This window comes from Varanus komodoensis, unplaced genomic scaffold (assembly GCF_004798865.1).
Source record: "Varanus komodoensis strain SLA01 unplaced genomic scaffold, ASM479886v1 scaffold39, whole genome shotgun sequence".
NCBI classification, from domain to species: Eukaryota; Metazoa; Chordata; class Lepidosauria; order Squamata; family Varanidae; genus Varanus; species Varanus komodoensis.
Window position 1 is genome coordinate 2,885,258 of NW_025335922.1, and position 16,982 is coordinate 2,902,239.

Below are 16,982 nucleotides of genomic sequence, written 5' to 3' on the forward strand. Positions count from 1 at the left end.
CTCCTCCGCCCGCCTTCTGTCACGCATCGCTCACTCCCATTGGACCAAAGAAACTTTAGCATTCACTGATTGGGCCACACCTAAGGCGCGCGCGAGGACGACCTCAGGCGACGAAGTCGATTGGAGAAGATAGAAATGAGAGCCCACCTCTTCCCTGACGTTTGAAAAAAGCCATTGAAATAAAGGCGGACGTAGAGGGGCGTTTTGGCGCCAAAAATTCTTGCACAGGACGGAAAAGACGAAAAGGAAAGAACAAACTAAGATGGTGGCTGGAAGCGGGAGCAGTTGACCTGACCTCAGTTTCTGTGATTTCTGTTTTCGTCCTGTGCCTTGTAGTTCGCTAGCATTTTCCCCTATCAGTTGAAAGAGCAGCGGGATGAGCTAGCAGGGAAAATAGAGGGCGCTTTCCCAGTACAATGTTGTTTGTTTAGGTGGTATTGTAAATTTCAACAGAACCATAAACAGGATTGAAAAAGAGTATATAAAAAAGCACAGACACTTCATATTTATTAATTGGAATTGATAAATCCAGCATGGAATATTTCTAATATGGTGGGACTGTGCAGCAGAATTTGCATTTTCCTCTCCATGCGGTAAAGCTGTAAAGGACAGGCATTTCAGAGGTGTATCCTTTTGCATCACTACATATTTGCCCAGTCGCCCCCTGAGATCGGCGGGAGAGGCCCTTCTCCGGGAGCCCTCCGGGAGAGAAATTAGGAGGGTGGCTACTCGGAGAAGGGCTTTCTCAGCGGTGGCGCCTAAGTTATGGAATGCGCTCCCCAGAGAGGTCCGCCTGGCGCCGTCGTTATTTATTTTTCGGCGCCAGGCTAAGACCTTTTTATTTAAGCAACATTTTAAATGCTAAATACAATTGAATTTTATCTGGCCAGGGTGGCTTATTTTATAATGTGGGTTTTAATTAAGATTATTTTATATGGATATTTTAACTGATTGTTTTATCTATGCTGTAAGCCGCCCCGAGGCTTCGGCGAATGGGGCGGCATAAAACTGTTTTAATAAATAAATAAATAAATAAATAAATAAATAAATAAATAAATAAATAGCATCTGGTGTAGGAAAAGTGGGGAGCCTCCATCCCACATACACAGACCTACCCAGGCATTGCTGAACCAAATAGGAGTGATCCGCCACCTCTGCCCTACTTAAGGAGGATGGTTGTCCCTGTGAAGTGCTTCCTGGTCCAAGCCTGGTTTCAAGTTCAGGAAACAAGAGAAAGCAGCAGGGGCTTTGAAGTTGCTCATCAATATATAGGACCTGGACATCTGCAGACTGAATGAGCAAACAGAGAAATACACTATTTCGTTATTTAAATGTTTAATTTAATTAATTTCTGTACTGCCCAACAGCTGAAGCCCTTTGGGCAGTTCACAGCAGCATATTTAAAAACAATATAAAATGTACCAGTTAAAACATCCTAAAAGTTAGCAATACAAAATTTAAAACCAAATTAAAACAGAAAAACTAAATTTTATGTTTAAAAGACCCTGTTAATCCCTGTCTTAACTACCAGCAGTCCCCAGTAACTAATTACATGCCCTTGAAGCCATGGGACTTGCAGTCCAAGGTATCTGGAAGGCACCAGCTTGGGCAAGGTTATACTAGGATGTGGGAAAGGGATACCAGTCTCCCATTCCATGACAATAAAGAAGCCACATGTAGTAAAGTCAAATTCTACATGGAGCAGCATCTGGTATGGAGGAGATCCTGAAAGGAAAAACCACACCTTTTCTCTGTTGTGTGTAATCACAGTTCTTCCAAATGCTGATAGTCTCTCTAATGCTAGAGGAGTTGCAAGGGAGAACTATTTTTATTTGGTTTTTGTTTGTGCCTGATTGAGTGCAACCACTATCTCATTGATAAAGCAGATGTTTTGTATGCAAAAGGACCCAAGTTCAGTCTTTGGCATCTTAACGTTTTGTAAAAAGAGGCAGAAAAGTCATCTGTCTGGGAACTTGGAGAAGTATACAATCAGTGAGAATGTACAGTTTTGGGACAGACAACTACTGGCCTGCCCAGAAGAGTTGTGGTAAAGGTTATAGTAAAATAATGTATGGAAGCACTTTGAACACCAAGAAGTGCTTTGCAGATGCCAAGTATTACATCATCATCCATGTAATGTTATGGTATTGTCCATAGATGGGGCTCTTTCCATTTTACCTAACTTGCATTCTTGTGTGTGAAAGAGCTATGAAGCTTGGATTATAGAGCCATTTGTAATTATTGTAGTGTGGGCATATATTCTACATCACAGAGGACAGTCCTCTATTTGAAGGAATTTTATTTTTTGAGAGCTGCCTAGTCCAAGTTCAGTTTAAAGATAACCAGGAGGGAGAAAGCAAGGGTCTAAAAGTTGCCAGGTAATACTGGGTGGGTGTACAAGTCACCTCCTCACTCCCTTCCCCACAATGTTGGCATGTATCGTATTCCTATTTCAGTTATAACAATTCTTTCTAAATTTGGATCTGTAAATTATATATATTTGGATGTGCAAGTTTTATGCAAATCAGTATCCTCTTCTGCCTTCCCCTGGAAGCAAATATGACAAAACTGAGGCTGTTGAGAAGGCAAAATTCACTAGAGAAGACAATGCCAGGGAAAGTTGAAGGCAGAAGCAGGGGAAGACCAAATATGAGATTGATCGAAAACATAAGGGAAACCACAGCCTAGCGTTTACATGAGCTGAGCAGGGTTGTCAAGGACAGGACATTTTGGAGGGTACCCTTTCATAGGGTCACCATGACTCAGGCACAACTTGATGGCACAGAACAGCAAAATCAGTTATCAATGTGTTTATACAGTTAGCCAGGTGCTCTTGTTTGATGTACCTCTTGTCTTATCTGTGTAATCACTGACATTGTAGAGAATTTCAGTAACTTCAGCTTTTTGATTTTAGAACACAACCGCCTGGCACCGTCGTTACTTGTTTTTCGGCGCCAGGTGAAGACCTTTTTATTTAAACGTCACTTTAATTGTTAACAATATTTGCTTATTTATCTGGCCAGGGCGACTTCTTTTATATTTTATATTTTTATTTATTTTATATTGTTAATTTTAATTTTATATTGTTATTTTTGTATTTTATTGTATTTTATTGTGTTTGTAAGCTGCCCCGAGGCTTCGGCAAGGGGCGGCATAGAAATGTTCTAATAATAGCAACAACAACAACAACAACATGTTTTCCTTGGTCTTGCCTGAACTATGATAAATAAATGTTGCCAAGTTAGCAAATAATAGAACATGGGTACATTCTCAATAGTCATGAATTCGTGGACTTGGAAGATGTAAATGCTATTTTTTGACTGCCAAACAAATTTCTTTTAAGATCACAAGTGTTGTAAAGCAACATACTCAACACACTGTTCCTATATAGGACCATTATCAGTCCTGGATTTCTAAGAATTTTGCAGGGATGAGCAGCTACTGCCTCCCCACCCCCCAAATATTGAATAATAGAATACTAGAGTTGAAAGGGGCCATGAAAGCCATCGGGTCCAACCCCCTGCTACTGCAGGATACCAATTTACCTCACCCCACGCAGTTTCTTTTTGTATTTCTCTAGTGTGGGAGAGCCCACTACCTCTCTAGGCAGTTGGGTTCACTTTTGTATTGAGGACAGTGAGGAAGTTTTTCCGATATCTAGCCTGAATCTGGGTTGTTGCAGCTTAAATATTGAAATTGCAACACTGACAAATTCTTTAATTTGTCTTGGCTGGAAATTTAGAAGTTAGTTCTGGGAGCTCTCAGCCATCTTCCAACTAACAACAGTTAATATAATTGGCAGGAAAAGAAAAACACTCTCAACCCCAATCTGATAAAGCACAAAAATCAGAAGTCACATGATTCAGTCAACACACAGGCAATGTTAATAGTCGTGCATATAATTTATAAAAGCAAATTGAAAATACAAGAGGATCTCTTTCATTGTTTTCTAAAGTTTGTTGCAGAGGGACAAAAATATTTCAAAAATAGAAACATCTTACATAAAATCATTGTTTAAGAAATGTAACAGTTACAGTATATGGAGAAGCAAGCAACATTAACATTAGACAGCTGGACAATATAAACACTGTACAAAGCACCAGCAGCAACATTTATTCTTCAGGCATCCCAGGTGGCAAGTTATCAGTCTTTTCTTTTTGTGGCTTTTTCCTTTTTGTGGATCTTTGTGCAAATGTTAATTTTTCAACCATTCATTTTGTTTATGTTGTTAGTAATGTCAGAACATGAAGATCAGATCAGGTCGCAGAGTCTGTGCAGGTCTTCCTTCATTAGGGAAAGACCTGCTAGTTTAGGAATAGGCAGGTGCTGGCAAAAGAAGCTTAAGGTCCCTTCTGGTCACATGGTGTACAAGCCCACAGCAATTGTGGTTGCTAAGAATAAAAGGGCAAGAGTCCAACGCAGGAGTGGTGTGCTGGGCAGCATGTTGTTATGCTTCATCTGTGCCCGGTCAGTTTTCTTTGGACCTGTATGCAGAAAAAAGAAACTCATCAGGCTGGAAACTGGGGGCGGGGGGAGGGGGGAGAGATTTTGTATATAGAACATTAACTGATGTTCCAGTCACAGCAATAACATCCCTGGATGCCAGGAGTACACTCTGACCAGAGCAGCTGGCCAAGTTTAATGACGCTGACGTTGTCAACTGATATAGGAAGATAATTTTACAGCCTAACTGCATGCTTGAGGCTGTGCCATGAAAAACTTTTTGGTGGTCAAAGGCTTAAAATTGGGAGGTTACTAGAAAGCAATAGATTCCATAAAAGGTTCACCACCCAGATTTAGCTTCATTCAGATCTACAAAGCCACAATATTATGCACTCACACATAGGACCATAAATCTCACTGAACTCTGCAGAGCTTAAATCCATTTAAACATGTATAGGATTGTGCTAACAAGCTGAACAGGAAGCTCTGCAAATCCTTTGCTTAAAGTGGCACCCCTTTCTACTCCCTTTCATAATCTTCCCACCCTCCATACACAATACACACCTGTGTGCAATGCCTCATATTGTGAGCATGGACAGATGCGTAGGTCTTTACAAACAGTTCCTGTATCTGTCACACTAGGGACAACTTGCCTCCCACAACTTGCTGTCCTCCAGATATTTTGGACAATTCCCATCAGTCCTAGCCAGCATATCCAATGGTGAGGGAGGATGGGTGCAGTAGGCTAATCCATCTGGAGGGCCACTAATTTCCCTCTCTTGCTCTACAATGTTCCTGTCTTTTAATGCCTCTGTGAGCTCACATAATATCCAATGTTAATCCTACTTGGAGCTGATCCTTTGAAATGAATGGGCTTATGTTAAATAAACATTGGGTGCAACCCAACAGACCAAATTACACCTTAGTGAGCTCTTGATCTGGGCCATTTTTATCATCTAACAAGTGATGGGTAGAGTTTTCCATGTATCAGTTGCAACTGTGTGGTAAAAGGAACTGCTGTATACTACACACAAGTTTCTGTTTATCTGTCATGTCTCTTACCCAAAGAGCCATCAGTATTATAGTTTTGAGAGGGAGAGGGAGATGGGATGTCAGCCAGGGAATTGTGTGTACCCTTACTAAATGACAGTTCTTTGGCTACTTCGTAAATGGGATATGATGGGGTTGACTAGGAGAAATGCTTGAAACAGTTGGTTTCAAGGTAGCTTATATGTGCCACACAGATGCAACCTACTCAGCATACCCAGAGTGTTGGTCAACGAAAGCATAAATCACAAAAGCTCAGGGGAAATTAAGGGTTTGCCCCTCTTTCCATTATTTAATGAACCAAGGGAAAAGTGAAAACAACGGCAGGAGTGGCTCTGATGAAAAGTTCTTACTGTGTGTTCTGTTGACTGCTCTTGCGTGAAGCTCTGGCTCGTGTTGGTCAAGGTGGCCATTCTCCAAGAGTCGTCCTTGACTCACCAACCTCTGCAGCTCCTTGAACACCTAAGAAGATGGATCACAGAGAAGTTTCTCATTAAGGAGCATTTTCATTAGGATTTTGTATGGACTATTTCTTAAGAAACCAAGTTAGAAAGTCCTTTCATCTGCCAAGCTTCCTATTCTCTTCATCTTGACACATGAACATCTGCTTTCTGTTATTAATATGCAACACCCAGTAGGGAAGCACTGTGCATCTGCTAGTGTAAAGACAAAAAGTGTGAAACAAAGCACATCTGTTAGTGTGTAAGCAAAGAGTGTGGATATTTTTCCTTGTGCATGTCCATAGAGGGTTTCAGTTCAAGCTGCTACACCCACTTTTATTCTTAACAATACAATTTAAACTTTCTTCAAAATAAATAGGCCACTATACAAATGTTGGTTACATATGTATTTAAGCTTGTTCACCAACAAATGTTGATTTTGGATACAAATCAGGATTGAGAGGGTAGCAAAGCTCAATTAAATACAAACAGAAAAGTAGACAGACTGTCAATAAATCACAGGAAATACCAGTTTTAACTGATATTCCAAGTCCAAATATCAGTTTAACAGTTTTAACAGACTGACTTTTATATTTTCAACAGGAGAGTTCATCACATTTTTACCCCCCAAAAGTAACTTAGAGATGAAGAACTCCTTCCAGATGTTGTTGGATTGCAATTCCCAGCAACTCTCATCATCAGCTATACTAGTTAGGTCTGATGGAAGTTGCACTCAGCATCTGTTTGCTATACATACTTCATGCCTAATGCAACCTGTGGTCATCTGGTCTTAAGAAGTAATCTAATGTGTATGCAAAGAGTTTTCTGAATTTCCATCTTAAGACAGAACAGTATGATATTAGATATGTTTAGAGCTTCTTGCTAATTGACCAACATGGTTTCCTCCATTTGCATTCGGTGAACTTCATCTTAAGCCTTTCAAAAATGGCCAACTGACTTCTGCCATGCTGTCTTTCCAGGAATTTCCTCTCCTGCATTTGTTTATTTTTTTGTTTAGTATCCTGACTTTTCTATTGTAAGGACCCCAGGCAGCTTACATGGTCCTTCTCTCCATTTTATCCTTATAACAACCTTGTGAAGTAGGTTAGGCTGGGAGTCTGCAACTGGTCCAAAGTCACCCCAGTGAACTTCAAGGTATTATTTCAATGTCCCTGATTCAATATACAAGAATGAGTGTCCAAGTTCATGGTAACTATTATAAATCTTTGTCATCTCCTAGGATTGTCAAAAGAAACATCATATTGACTTTCAAGTAGACTGCATGGTGGGAAGATATAGCCAAGTAATTACTCACCTCTATGTTCAGCAGAAAAGATGTCTTGGCCTCTTGCAGGATTCTCTCCTCAGTTGCAGAGTCCATGGGTAGACTGTTCATCCGGGCCCGATAAAGCTGCTTGAACTTGCTGATGTTGGTGACCCCAGGGAAATTGAAGAAAGATAGTCCTTCTCCAGTACTGGGCAAATGGAGAGACTTCTGGGCAACCTTCTTCAGAATCTGCCCCCCAGACAAATCTCCTAGGTATCGGGTGTAAGCGTGGGCCACCAAAAGCTCAGGTTCATACTGGCCCACATGGTGAATCCTGTCCACATACTTCTGAGTTGCCTCATGGCACTGGATCTCTTTCCTCCATGTGGGGCCATAGAAATACTCCAAGTCTTCCTCCAAAGCAGTCGTGCGATTCAGCTCAGCTGGGAAATAAACGGGGGCATAGACTGAATTGTCCTTATTCCGCTCAGATTCCTCCTCCAAAGCCAAATAGATGTAGTACAGAGATGCCAAGTAAAGCTGAAACAAACAATGGAAGAGGCAGAAAGATAAAAGCTTCGTTCCCAGGTCTCCTTTTCACCAGGTAATATTATCCCTTGTATTCCCACATAATTATTTCTGCACATTTTATTTATTACAGAGATTTATATCCCACTCTTCTTTTTGAAAAAACAAACAAACAATAGTGCCCCATCATGACAGTCATTTTGTGAGAGTTCCCACAACACTCACAACATTCTGAATGTGCCCACTGACCCAAACAGTTTGGGAACCCCTTGTCTACTCTGACTGGCAACAGCTACCTGGTAGAGGCATCTCCTGGCATTCCTGCCTTAGGTCCTTTTGATTTGTTAGGTGTGAGACTCTCTGTATGTCCTGCATATGCTTTGCAAATCATGGTGACCTTTCCCCTTCAACATTGCTTTCCACATGTGCCCACTTCACTCACCCTAATAAAGTACTTTCTGTCCCAAACTGTGTTGCATTGCTCAAGGAAAACAGAACTGGATACATTTTAAATATTAACTGAGTTCAAGGAGAAATCGGTTTACATGCAGTGAACCATCCAGGGTATTGCTCAACAATTTGAGGGATATATTATGGGCCCACAATCCAAAGTGCTCATATAGGACAGAGTTTCCCTGAAATAAAGACATTTTTTACCTAATGTAATAGAACTGGACTACTGTTGCAATATGCAAGATGGCAAGGAAGGGAGATGTCAGCATGATTTCCATCCATCCCATCTAAATTGTGATTAATAGCATATCCTCACAGCAGTTGGCCTTAGCTTGGCACCAGTGCAAGCAAGAAGATTAAGCCACCTTTTTCCTTTTCTTTAGCTTAATTCTGGCACTGTTTTAGCAGTTTGGACCACTATAACTCATGTCACATCACTGCACCTTACGTTGTTGGCTGACAGCTGGGTAAGCGAGCAGCACAAGTGATGTGGGACAACAGTATGTGTTGTTTGTGAGTCAAATGCACACAGTACATCTAAGCCTGTCCAAAACTGCTTCCTGGACACACCCTTCATTCCTTCATGCACTTCAGCATTCCGGCAGTGCAGGCAGCATTTGTCTGTGATGATACCCTCAGGGAAGAAATGGGTATGCAATTTGACTTATGCAGCATCAACAGTCTGGCCCCACATAATGAGAAGGCTGCCATCTTCTGTGAATCAAGCATGGAGAGACATAACCAGACTGTACAAAATTTTGCATGGTATGGAAACTGGAGATAGGGAGAAGTCCCCCACTCCCATCACTGCCACTCTCCTGAACTAGAACCTGGGGTCATCCCAGGAAGCTAGTTGGTGGGAGCATCAGGACAGGTTAAGGAAGCCCTCCTTCACACAGCACAAAGGTAAACTATGGAATTCACTAGCACATGATAGCAAACAAGTTGGATGACTTTGAAAGGGGAATAGTCACACATTCATGGAAGTTAAGTCTATCAATGCCTAGGTGATTGGAAGGCTCTATATTACTTCTAGTACCAGAGGCAGTATGCCGCTGTTTATCAGTTGCTGGGAAAACAAGGCCTGTTGCCCTTGTCCTGTTTGCAGACTCCCTGCAAGCAATGGTTGGCCACCATGTGAACTGAAGGGTCTAATTCAGCATGGCTCTTTTTATATATATATTAACTCTGTGGTCTGTTTTGAACCAGATTTTCATTATCTTAAAAAATATTGATTCTTCCTCTTCAGTATCTGCCTCCTTTTCCCCTGCTCCTGACAGCAACGGATTATTAAACCAATTTTAAGTATTATGACTTATTGTGCTTTTGTTCTCCAGCCAATTAGCAAAACAGCAATTTCCAAGCAATATTAAACATTTGCTTGGTTGGTAAAATATTAACCACCTGAACTAGTCTCTCTAAAACAACATCCTTTTTTTTCTGTTTCTTTTCCTGTTGACTTCCTTAGATGCAAGTTCCTGCTTACTATGCACCCTATTTTCCATTCAATTCCTATACCTATTCATTATTTCTAACAGGTTCTACAGGGATGGAGCAAAAAATGCACAGCTAATTTGCATAATTAGGTGCTACCTTCAGATCTGCCACAGTTCTGACAGTGATTGATAAAATCCAAAATTGTACCTAGGAATTTTGCTTCACCTCTGACAGGAAGTGTTATGTAATTCTGAGATTACAAAAGAAGACATTCCACCCACCCTGCCCCACAGCTACTTGGGCGCATCCTATGGCTCCAAGATAGTGTTGACAACTACTAGAAGGTTCAGAACCCCAACACCGGAAATGTCCCCCAAATTTGGAGCACCTTTCCTCCACCCTTGCAGCTGGCATGGAAAGTACTGCCCCAGCTGTGACTTTGAGGTTGAAAGACCAATCTCAGGGCCGGTGTTGGAAAGGGGGTGTTGCGGGGTTAGGGAGAAGAGGCGTGAGACCCCACTAGGATACAAGGCATCTAGGCAGCTCTTCAGCCCATCCTGATCTCCAGGGGCAAAAGACATAGGTGGCCAAAGTCATTCAGCTAAGCTTTTTTTTTTTTTTTTTTTGCAGTACAAGGCAAGTGTAGAGGCATCTGTCCCAAGTAGGATGCCCATAACCGGCTGTGTTTGGAGGGTGCAGGTACCCGCATTGGATTGTGCTGCCCCTTGTTTTAAGTGTACCTTTGAAATATAATAAATGAATGCAACAAGCACATATTTGAAAGCACAAATGCTATATAGGTGCACCTGTGAGAAAGCCTTGGTTTACTGTGGCTCCTTGTTACATGAACCCTTGGTGGTAATTCCAGGGTTGCTATTGTGTAATGTGTGAATGACTCTAACACTTGGGGCTCTGAGCAGCAGCAGCTCTGATTCTCAAGAAATCTTACATCTACCAGAATCTTCTGTTTGCTCCCATTTATCATGCGGCTCCTTTCTCTTGTGTTGGTATTATTTGATTACTATTATTTAAATAGTAGTCATTACTTATTCTGCATTATCTTTATTCATTCCTGCCCTTTTCACTTTTCTTAAGTATATAAAGTCCAGTTTGTGACCAGCCCTGGCAAGCCCCTTAATTCTGCCCTCAGGGTTGTATAGATTTGGGCTATGTGTTTTTTGGGGTCACAAATAATGAATACAATCCAGGCAACATTAAACTTTCTAGGGCTCCAGTGCTAAGTGCATTTATTATTTTCCCATTTACTTCTGAATAAACATGTTTAAGGTTCACATCCCAGTTCTGTTGATACCTGAGGTAGGGTTAAACAAAGCGCATGACTGAAACTCTCACTTAGGAATCAGTAGAATTTAAATACATTGAACACTGGTTGAATCAAGTCTATTTCCATCATAATATAGAGGAGGAGCTAAGTCAGAAGTGGAAAGTTTTCTGGCTTACATATCTATTTATTTTGTTCAGTTTTTGTTTTTCTATTTTTTTTGTAATGTGCTCTGGGCAGATTACAAACAGTTAAGAATCTAAAATGCCTCATACAAGTTAAAATGTAAACCAGAATACAAATATTTAAAAGAATAAAATACAATAGAACAGACTGATAAACGAGCGGAAACAGCAAAGTCTGCCAATGAACACCAGGTGCAAGAGTGGCTCAGAGGAGTGCCTGTGAACATATATTCAGCCGAAGAATTTGATTTCACATCCAAAACTGACCTCACTGTCTTTTCACACATACATCTATGCCGGATGTTCCTCCCAAGCATTTTTTGTTTTGTTTTGTTCTTTTTGGTTTTTACTTCAGCAGCCTACACATTGGAATGAATTTGCATGGAGAGAACCATTTCATTGTTGCTCTTGTTAAACCATGGGGACTTCAAAGCCCCTGCTGACCAACTGCAAACCACCTAGAGATCTGACCTGATCCCTTCTGCCCATTTGGGAGTTAAATGACAAAACTTAGAGAGGACACAGGCTAGACCTTACAAACTTGTTCTCTTGATCCCAGTCACCAGGAAGTCCTGAATTAGGGTGGCCGCATTTTCTGTTATAGAGGACAGCCCTCTGTGTGAAAGGTTGTCCTGGCCAAGTTCATTTTAAAGATCAAGAGCTATCAGAGGAGAAAGTCAGCAGGGGCCCTGAAGCTGCCCACCAAGAATTAGTGCCTGAACAGCAGTGGATTGAAGAGAAGTACAGGTCACCTGCTTGTAGTCTTCTCCTCTATGGTGAGATTTATGGCATTTATTTTTAAATGAGAGTAATTCTTTCTAAATCTCAATCTAGACATATAAATTTGCTTGTGCAAATTTCTCCATGTCTCCTTTTATCTTCCTGTTTGATGACACATGTAAGTGGAAATCACCATGAAATTACCTACCATGAAAATTTTAACTCATTGAGCATAAGAATTAGAATTATCAGCCACTTAACAAAATCTTAGTTAATTGTATCAGTTTTAGTCAATTAATTAAAAATGCAAGTTGTATAGAAGTAAAAGCAATACTAATATCTACACAATTTACTTTTAGTTGATGCATGGAAGAACAGTCATAACTGAAGCATTTCCATATGCATTAAATGGAAAAAAGTAGTTTTGAGTGTCAAAGTGGTGTTGTGGTTAGATTGTTGAACCAGGACTACAGTTTGAACCATGCTGAAATCCCTGCTCAGCTACTATGCCAACTAGGTGGCCTTGGGCCAGCCATACTCTCTCAAGTTAACCTACCTCTCAGGGTTGTTGTGAGGTTAAGTGTGGGAGAGTGAAGGATGTATGCCACCCTGAGCTCCTTGGACAAAGGGTGCAGTATAAATGCAAATAATAATACTTTCCTGTTTAGTGGGGAAAGCTCCTTATAAGATATACTCATCATGCACAGCTTTTATTAATTAAAAAAATGCATTCCAATTCTTTAGTGGCAACATTTTAGTTTATTTCAAAGTGATTTTAAATGGGCTGTAATGGGCTCTAATTCAGCCTTCTCCGACCTGGACCATCTGAACAGTTCCCAATACACCTGACCATACTGTCTAGGGCTAATAGGAGTTGAAGTCCAAAACTTCTGGAGGGGACCAGATTGGGGAAAGCTGCTCTACTTCCATCAGCTGAATATTACACTCCTAGTAGAAATGGTGAATAATATCTGTGCAGATAAACAGTTAAAGCACAAATTCCAAGTCTGTTTATGAGTACTATATTACATTTGATCAGCCTTCTCCAGCCTACCCCCCCATGCATTGGACTACAACAGCCATGCTGCCTGGGATGATAGGAGTTGTAGTCCAGCACATCTGGAGGGAGCCAAGTTGGTGAAGCCTGACTGAGACAAATGTTTCCATGGTATTAAACTGGGACGACTTTAAGGCGGCGTCCTGTGTCGGAATTGCATCTTAAAGCCCTCTTCCCTCCACCTCTGCTTCAATCCAGCTCTTGGGTACCTTAAATTCATGAAGCGACACGTTCCCTTTCTGGAAGCTCATCATGAACTCTGTGCTCTCTGCCTCCGCATGCACCTCTTTGGTGCTTTCCTTCAGGGCTTCGGACAGGTCCCGAGACATCCTGTTGGGAGCAGAGACGGCAGGTAAACATCAGGGGCTCCTTACCAGCGCCTCGCATATTCACCTCAAGTGGCAGAAGTGTGTGTGTATGTAGGAACACACATACACACACTAGAGAGATTGAGAGAGAGAGAGAGAGAGAGAGAGAGAGAGAGAGAGAGAGAGAGAGAGAGAGAGAGAGAGAGAGCTCGTAGACAGTGATGCTCAACGGGCGTGAAAAGTAGAAAGTAGGGTTTGATTTCTTTGAATGATTGTTTCCAAAGCCACACTCACCCTTCCGAGCGCTGTGCCATCCTTGCCTCTTTCCTTGCGGCACTTCAGCCGATCTTTCTTCTCCCTTTCGCGCTCTCGTTTCCTTCTCTCCTGAGAATGACCAGCTTCTGAGTTAGGCAGCTCCGGCTCTGCATCTTTCTTTATACTTTTATCCTGTGATCACGTGATCCGTGCCAGAAAGACATCTGACCGCACCGTGCCATTGCCTTGCAACACGCATGGATTTCCCCCCTCCCTCTCCTCTCTCCTACCCTCATTGAGAAAGCTCAGCCCTTCCCTCTTCTTCCTCTTCTGGGAAGGGAGGGGGAGTCACATGACGCGGCTTGGCAACTAAGCACAACAGGAGGTCAAGAGTCGTCTTTGTGAAGAATGCTGAACATTGTGCCTAGGCTGAGGTTTGCAACAAGGAATAATCTCGAGGACGGGATATTATTTGAAATTGCAGCTCTGGTTGGAATATGCCTTTGCTTTATAAAAGCAGCAGATGAAGGAGAAAGTTTATTACACTACTGTTCATAGATTTAGAGTACAGTCCCGTTGCTGATTGAAAGCCAGTTGAATGACCCTACAACGTCCATATTGGTTGTTGGTACTGAACTGGTGGGGCAACACCATTTCACCGGAGGACCCCCTAGTATGGAGGCCCCTCGGTATTCCCCCTCAGGGGTTGTCTGGGAAAGTACCTATTGTGGATTACCCTCAATGCCCCCAGCTGCAACCCTATCTGAAAATGGTACCTTGTATTTGACCCTCTGGAAAAAGTTAGGGTTGGGGTTGTCAGCTGACCAGGAATAAAATGATCAGTTGAACTTTTTTATTACGGTCTGGGGTGCTTGCAGATGAGAATTTTATGGTGCCTTCACTATGCCTCATTCATGGAGTTTTACAGGAGGTTGAGACATAGCTGTCTTCTACTAATAATCCTTTTGTGTTTTCTCACTGCTTCATTTATCTTCTTTCTTACCACGGAAGAAAAGATAGAACAGCTGTACAACGTCCTTTGATGGGTTGTGTTAGGAGCCCATATGGAAACAGGGAAAATCTATAGAAATAGCACTTATGATAGCTAAATAGAACCTCCATGTTTAGTTGCAGGATACCTCTGCAGATGCTGGAGTCAATCCAAGGGAAAAACCAGTTGCCTTCATGACCTTCTTGTTGGCTTTTAGGAGGAACTTGGTGGGAAACTGTTGAACATGGAACATTGTGCTAGATTGACCTTGAATCTGTTGTACCACAGCTATTTTGCATTCAACTTTCTCTTAGAAATCATCAACAGTTTTCCCTGACATAGACATATTAGTATCATATACCACTATTGGCAGAACAAACTACTGTGGAAATCTCAAGAGCACGGGCAGTGAATAAAGTTGGCAATGCAAGGCAAAAATCAATAATTGGAATAATAGTGTGGTAAGAGGAATCCTGATACAAATTAATTCATCTACAACAGGACTGAGCAACCTGTGACCTGCACTCTAATCCCCAAAGCCACTTTTAAGTGGTCAGCTCCAGCCTCTGGCCATGGGCAATCTCTCATCTTCTGGTAGCCCATTGGGCAAGGAAGAAGGTAGGAGAAAATTCATATCAAGAAATGAGAAAGAGAAAATCATGCCAGAATGAGAAAGATACACGGAGACAATGGCTAGTAGATTGCAATCATTTCCATTTGTTTTATCTTAAAGAGGCAGACATGTTAAGTGACTGAAAATACAGGAAAGATAACACGTCAGCTGGAGAAACATAAGAAGAGTCCTAGTGAATCAGGTCAAAGGCTCTCTAGTCCAATCCAATGTTCCTCCATAGTGGCCAACCAGCTGCTGCAACAGCAAGCCTACAAGCAGCATATGATTGCAATAGCACCCATCCAGTGTGACTGACTCAGCTTAGCGTTTGGTTTTTTTTTCAAGTTCACTTCTCTTCTCTCAAAGCCACCAGAATGTTCCAGAGCACTCTTGCAAATGTCCTTTACTCTGCTGCTCTCTACTACTACGCATATGGAAGCGTCTCCTTCCCTAAGATCTGGGGCAGACACCCTTCTCCAGGTGCCCTCCCTGAAGGAGATTAGGAGGGTGACGACCCAGAGAAGGGTCTTCTCTGAGGTGGCTCCCCAATTGTGGAATCCGCTTCCCAGGAAGGTTCACCTGATGCCATCACTTTATTCTTTTTGGTGCCCGGCCAAAACCTTTTTATTTGTCCAATGTTTTAAGACCTGACTATGTTAATTGGGGTTTTATTGTTAGTTGAATTTTTAGGACACTGTGTTTTATTTTTACATTTTGTAGTGCTAAACCATCCCAAGACTTCAGTAATGGGACAGTCTAGAAAAGTTTTAAATAAATAAGTAAAATAAATGAATAAATACTGCAGTACTAGGCCAGCACTTATGCCATTTTTATTCTGATGTATCACACAAAGCTGTTACCTGTGTGTACTTTCATCAGGCTGATGAATCTTCTTCTCATCAGCTGATACAGCAAGGCACCAGATATGCTGATGACTGCTTAATTGTTCCATGTGATGACCATGGTGCAGGTCTATTACCAAGGAATTCTTCGAAGGTGCACAGATGAAATCCTTCAGGAGACTGTCTTCCACAGAGTAGTCTCTTGAATCACACTCCAAAACCTGATTTACCTCATAGAAAGCAGTGACGATGTTATCCCAATCATGTCACTGATGTCACCCATCTGTTCATTATTGTTGCCCAATCAAATCTTTCAGGTTACAGCAGAAAAAGTGGCACGAGCCTTGGTGTCACAAAGTGCCCATGTTGATCAGGGTTTAATAACATGTTGCACAGTTGCTATTACTGTCCAGTCTGTTGCACGCTGGAGAGGAGCTCTGGGTTTAAATCTCTGCTCTGTCATCAAGGTCTTGAGATTACCTTGGGCTGATCATTATTTCCCAACCTGCCTATCGTACTATGTTGCTGTGAGGATAAAATGTAGGCGGGAGAAACCATGCATGCTGCCTTGACTACCATGGATGAAAGGTCGCATATTCCATTATTCATTCCTCTAAAAATTTTAGTTGAGCTTCTTTTTCTTCCTAAATAGCGCTGGCTGGATGGCTAGAACAATCTTAGAACATGGGACTCAAACGTCTTTCAGCTCAAGGGCCAAATTCTATTTTGAGGACGCTATCGTGGGCCACATTGCAGGAATGAATGGGGTTGATGATGCCATTTTGGAGCAAAAATTGGGAGCAATCAACTGCAGACTCTGGAAAATGGGAATAATTGCTGCATTTTCTCTCTTTGTGGAGAAGTCCTGCCAGGAAAAAAAAATCCAGCAAAGTGTTTTCCATAGTTAATGTGGCAACAACACCACTGAATCTCTGCTCCGTCATATGGCTGACTGAGGCTGCATAGAATTGCAGGAGATCTTTGGCTAAACATGCATGAGATTGTGCTGTTAGAACAATGAGAACTACCATCTGGACAGTCCTCGTGTTCCTATTTCTTTATTTTCGCCATTGTTACAAGATGAGATATTCTGCATTACCAGTTATAGCACACA

General features: G+C 41.7%; 1 protein-coding gene across 1 annotated transcript; it reads right to left on the reverse strand.

Moving 5' to 3' along the window:
* Positions 1-3,883: 3,883 nt before the first annotated feature.
* HMOX1 (heme oxygenase 1) lies at positions 3,884-13,608 on the reverse strand. Its single transcript, XM_044441282.1, has 5 exons — positions 13,462-13,608; positions 13,069-13,189; positions 7,246-7,737; positions 5,844-5,952; positions 3,884-4,484 (listed from the first exon to the last, which is right to left on the reverse strand). Exons 1-5 carry the CDS (start codon positions 13,479-13,481, stop codon positions 4,357-4,359), a joined length of 870 nt encoding a protein of 289 aa, XP_044297217.1. The 5' UTR covers positions 13,482-13,608; the 3' UTR covers positions 3,884-4,356.
* Positions 13,609-16,982: the final 3,374 nt, after the last annotated feature.

Excerpts from the sequence above, each read along its gene's own strand:
- HMOX1 (XM_044441282.1), bottom strand. The coding sequence starts at position 13,481 with ATGGCACAGCGCTCGGAAGG. Across the intron at positions 13,190-13,461 it reads ATGGCACAGCGCTCGGAAGG|GATGTCTCGGGACCTGTCCG; the intron begins GTGAGTGTGGCT and ends TGCTCCCAACAG. Across the intron at positions 4,485-5,843 it reads AGCAGTCAACAGAACACACA|GTCCAAAGAAAACTGACCGG; the intron begins GTAAGAACTTTT and ends TTCTGCATACAG.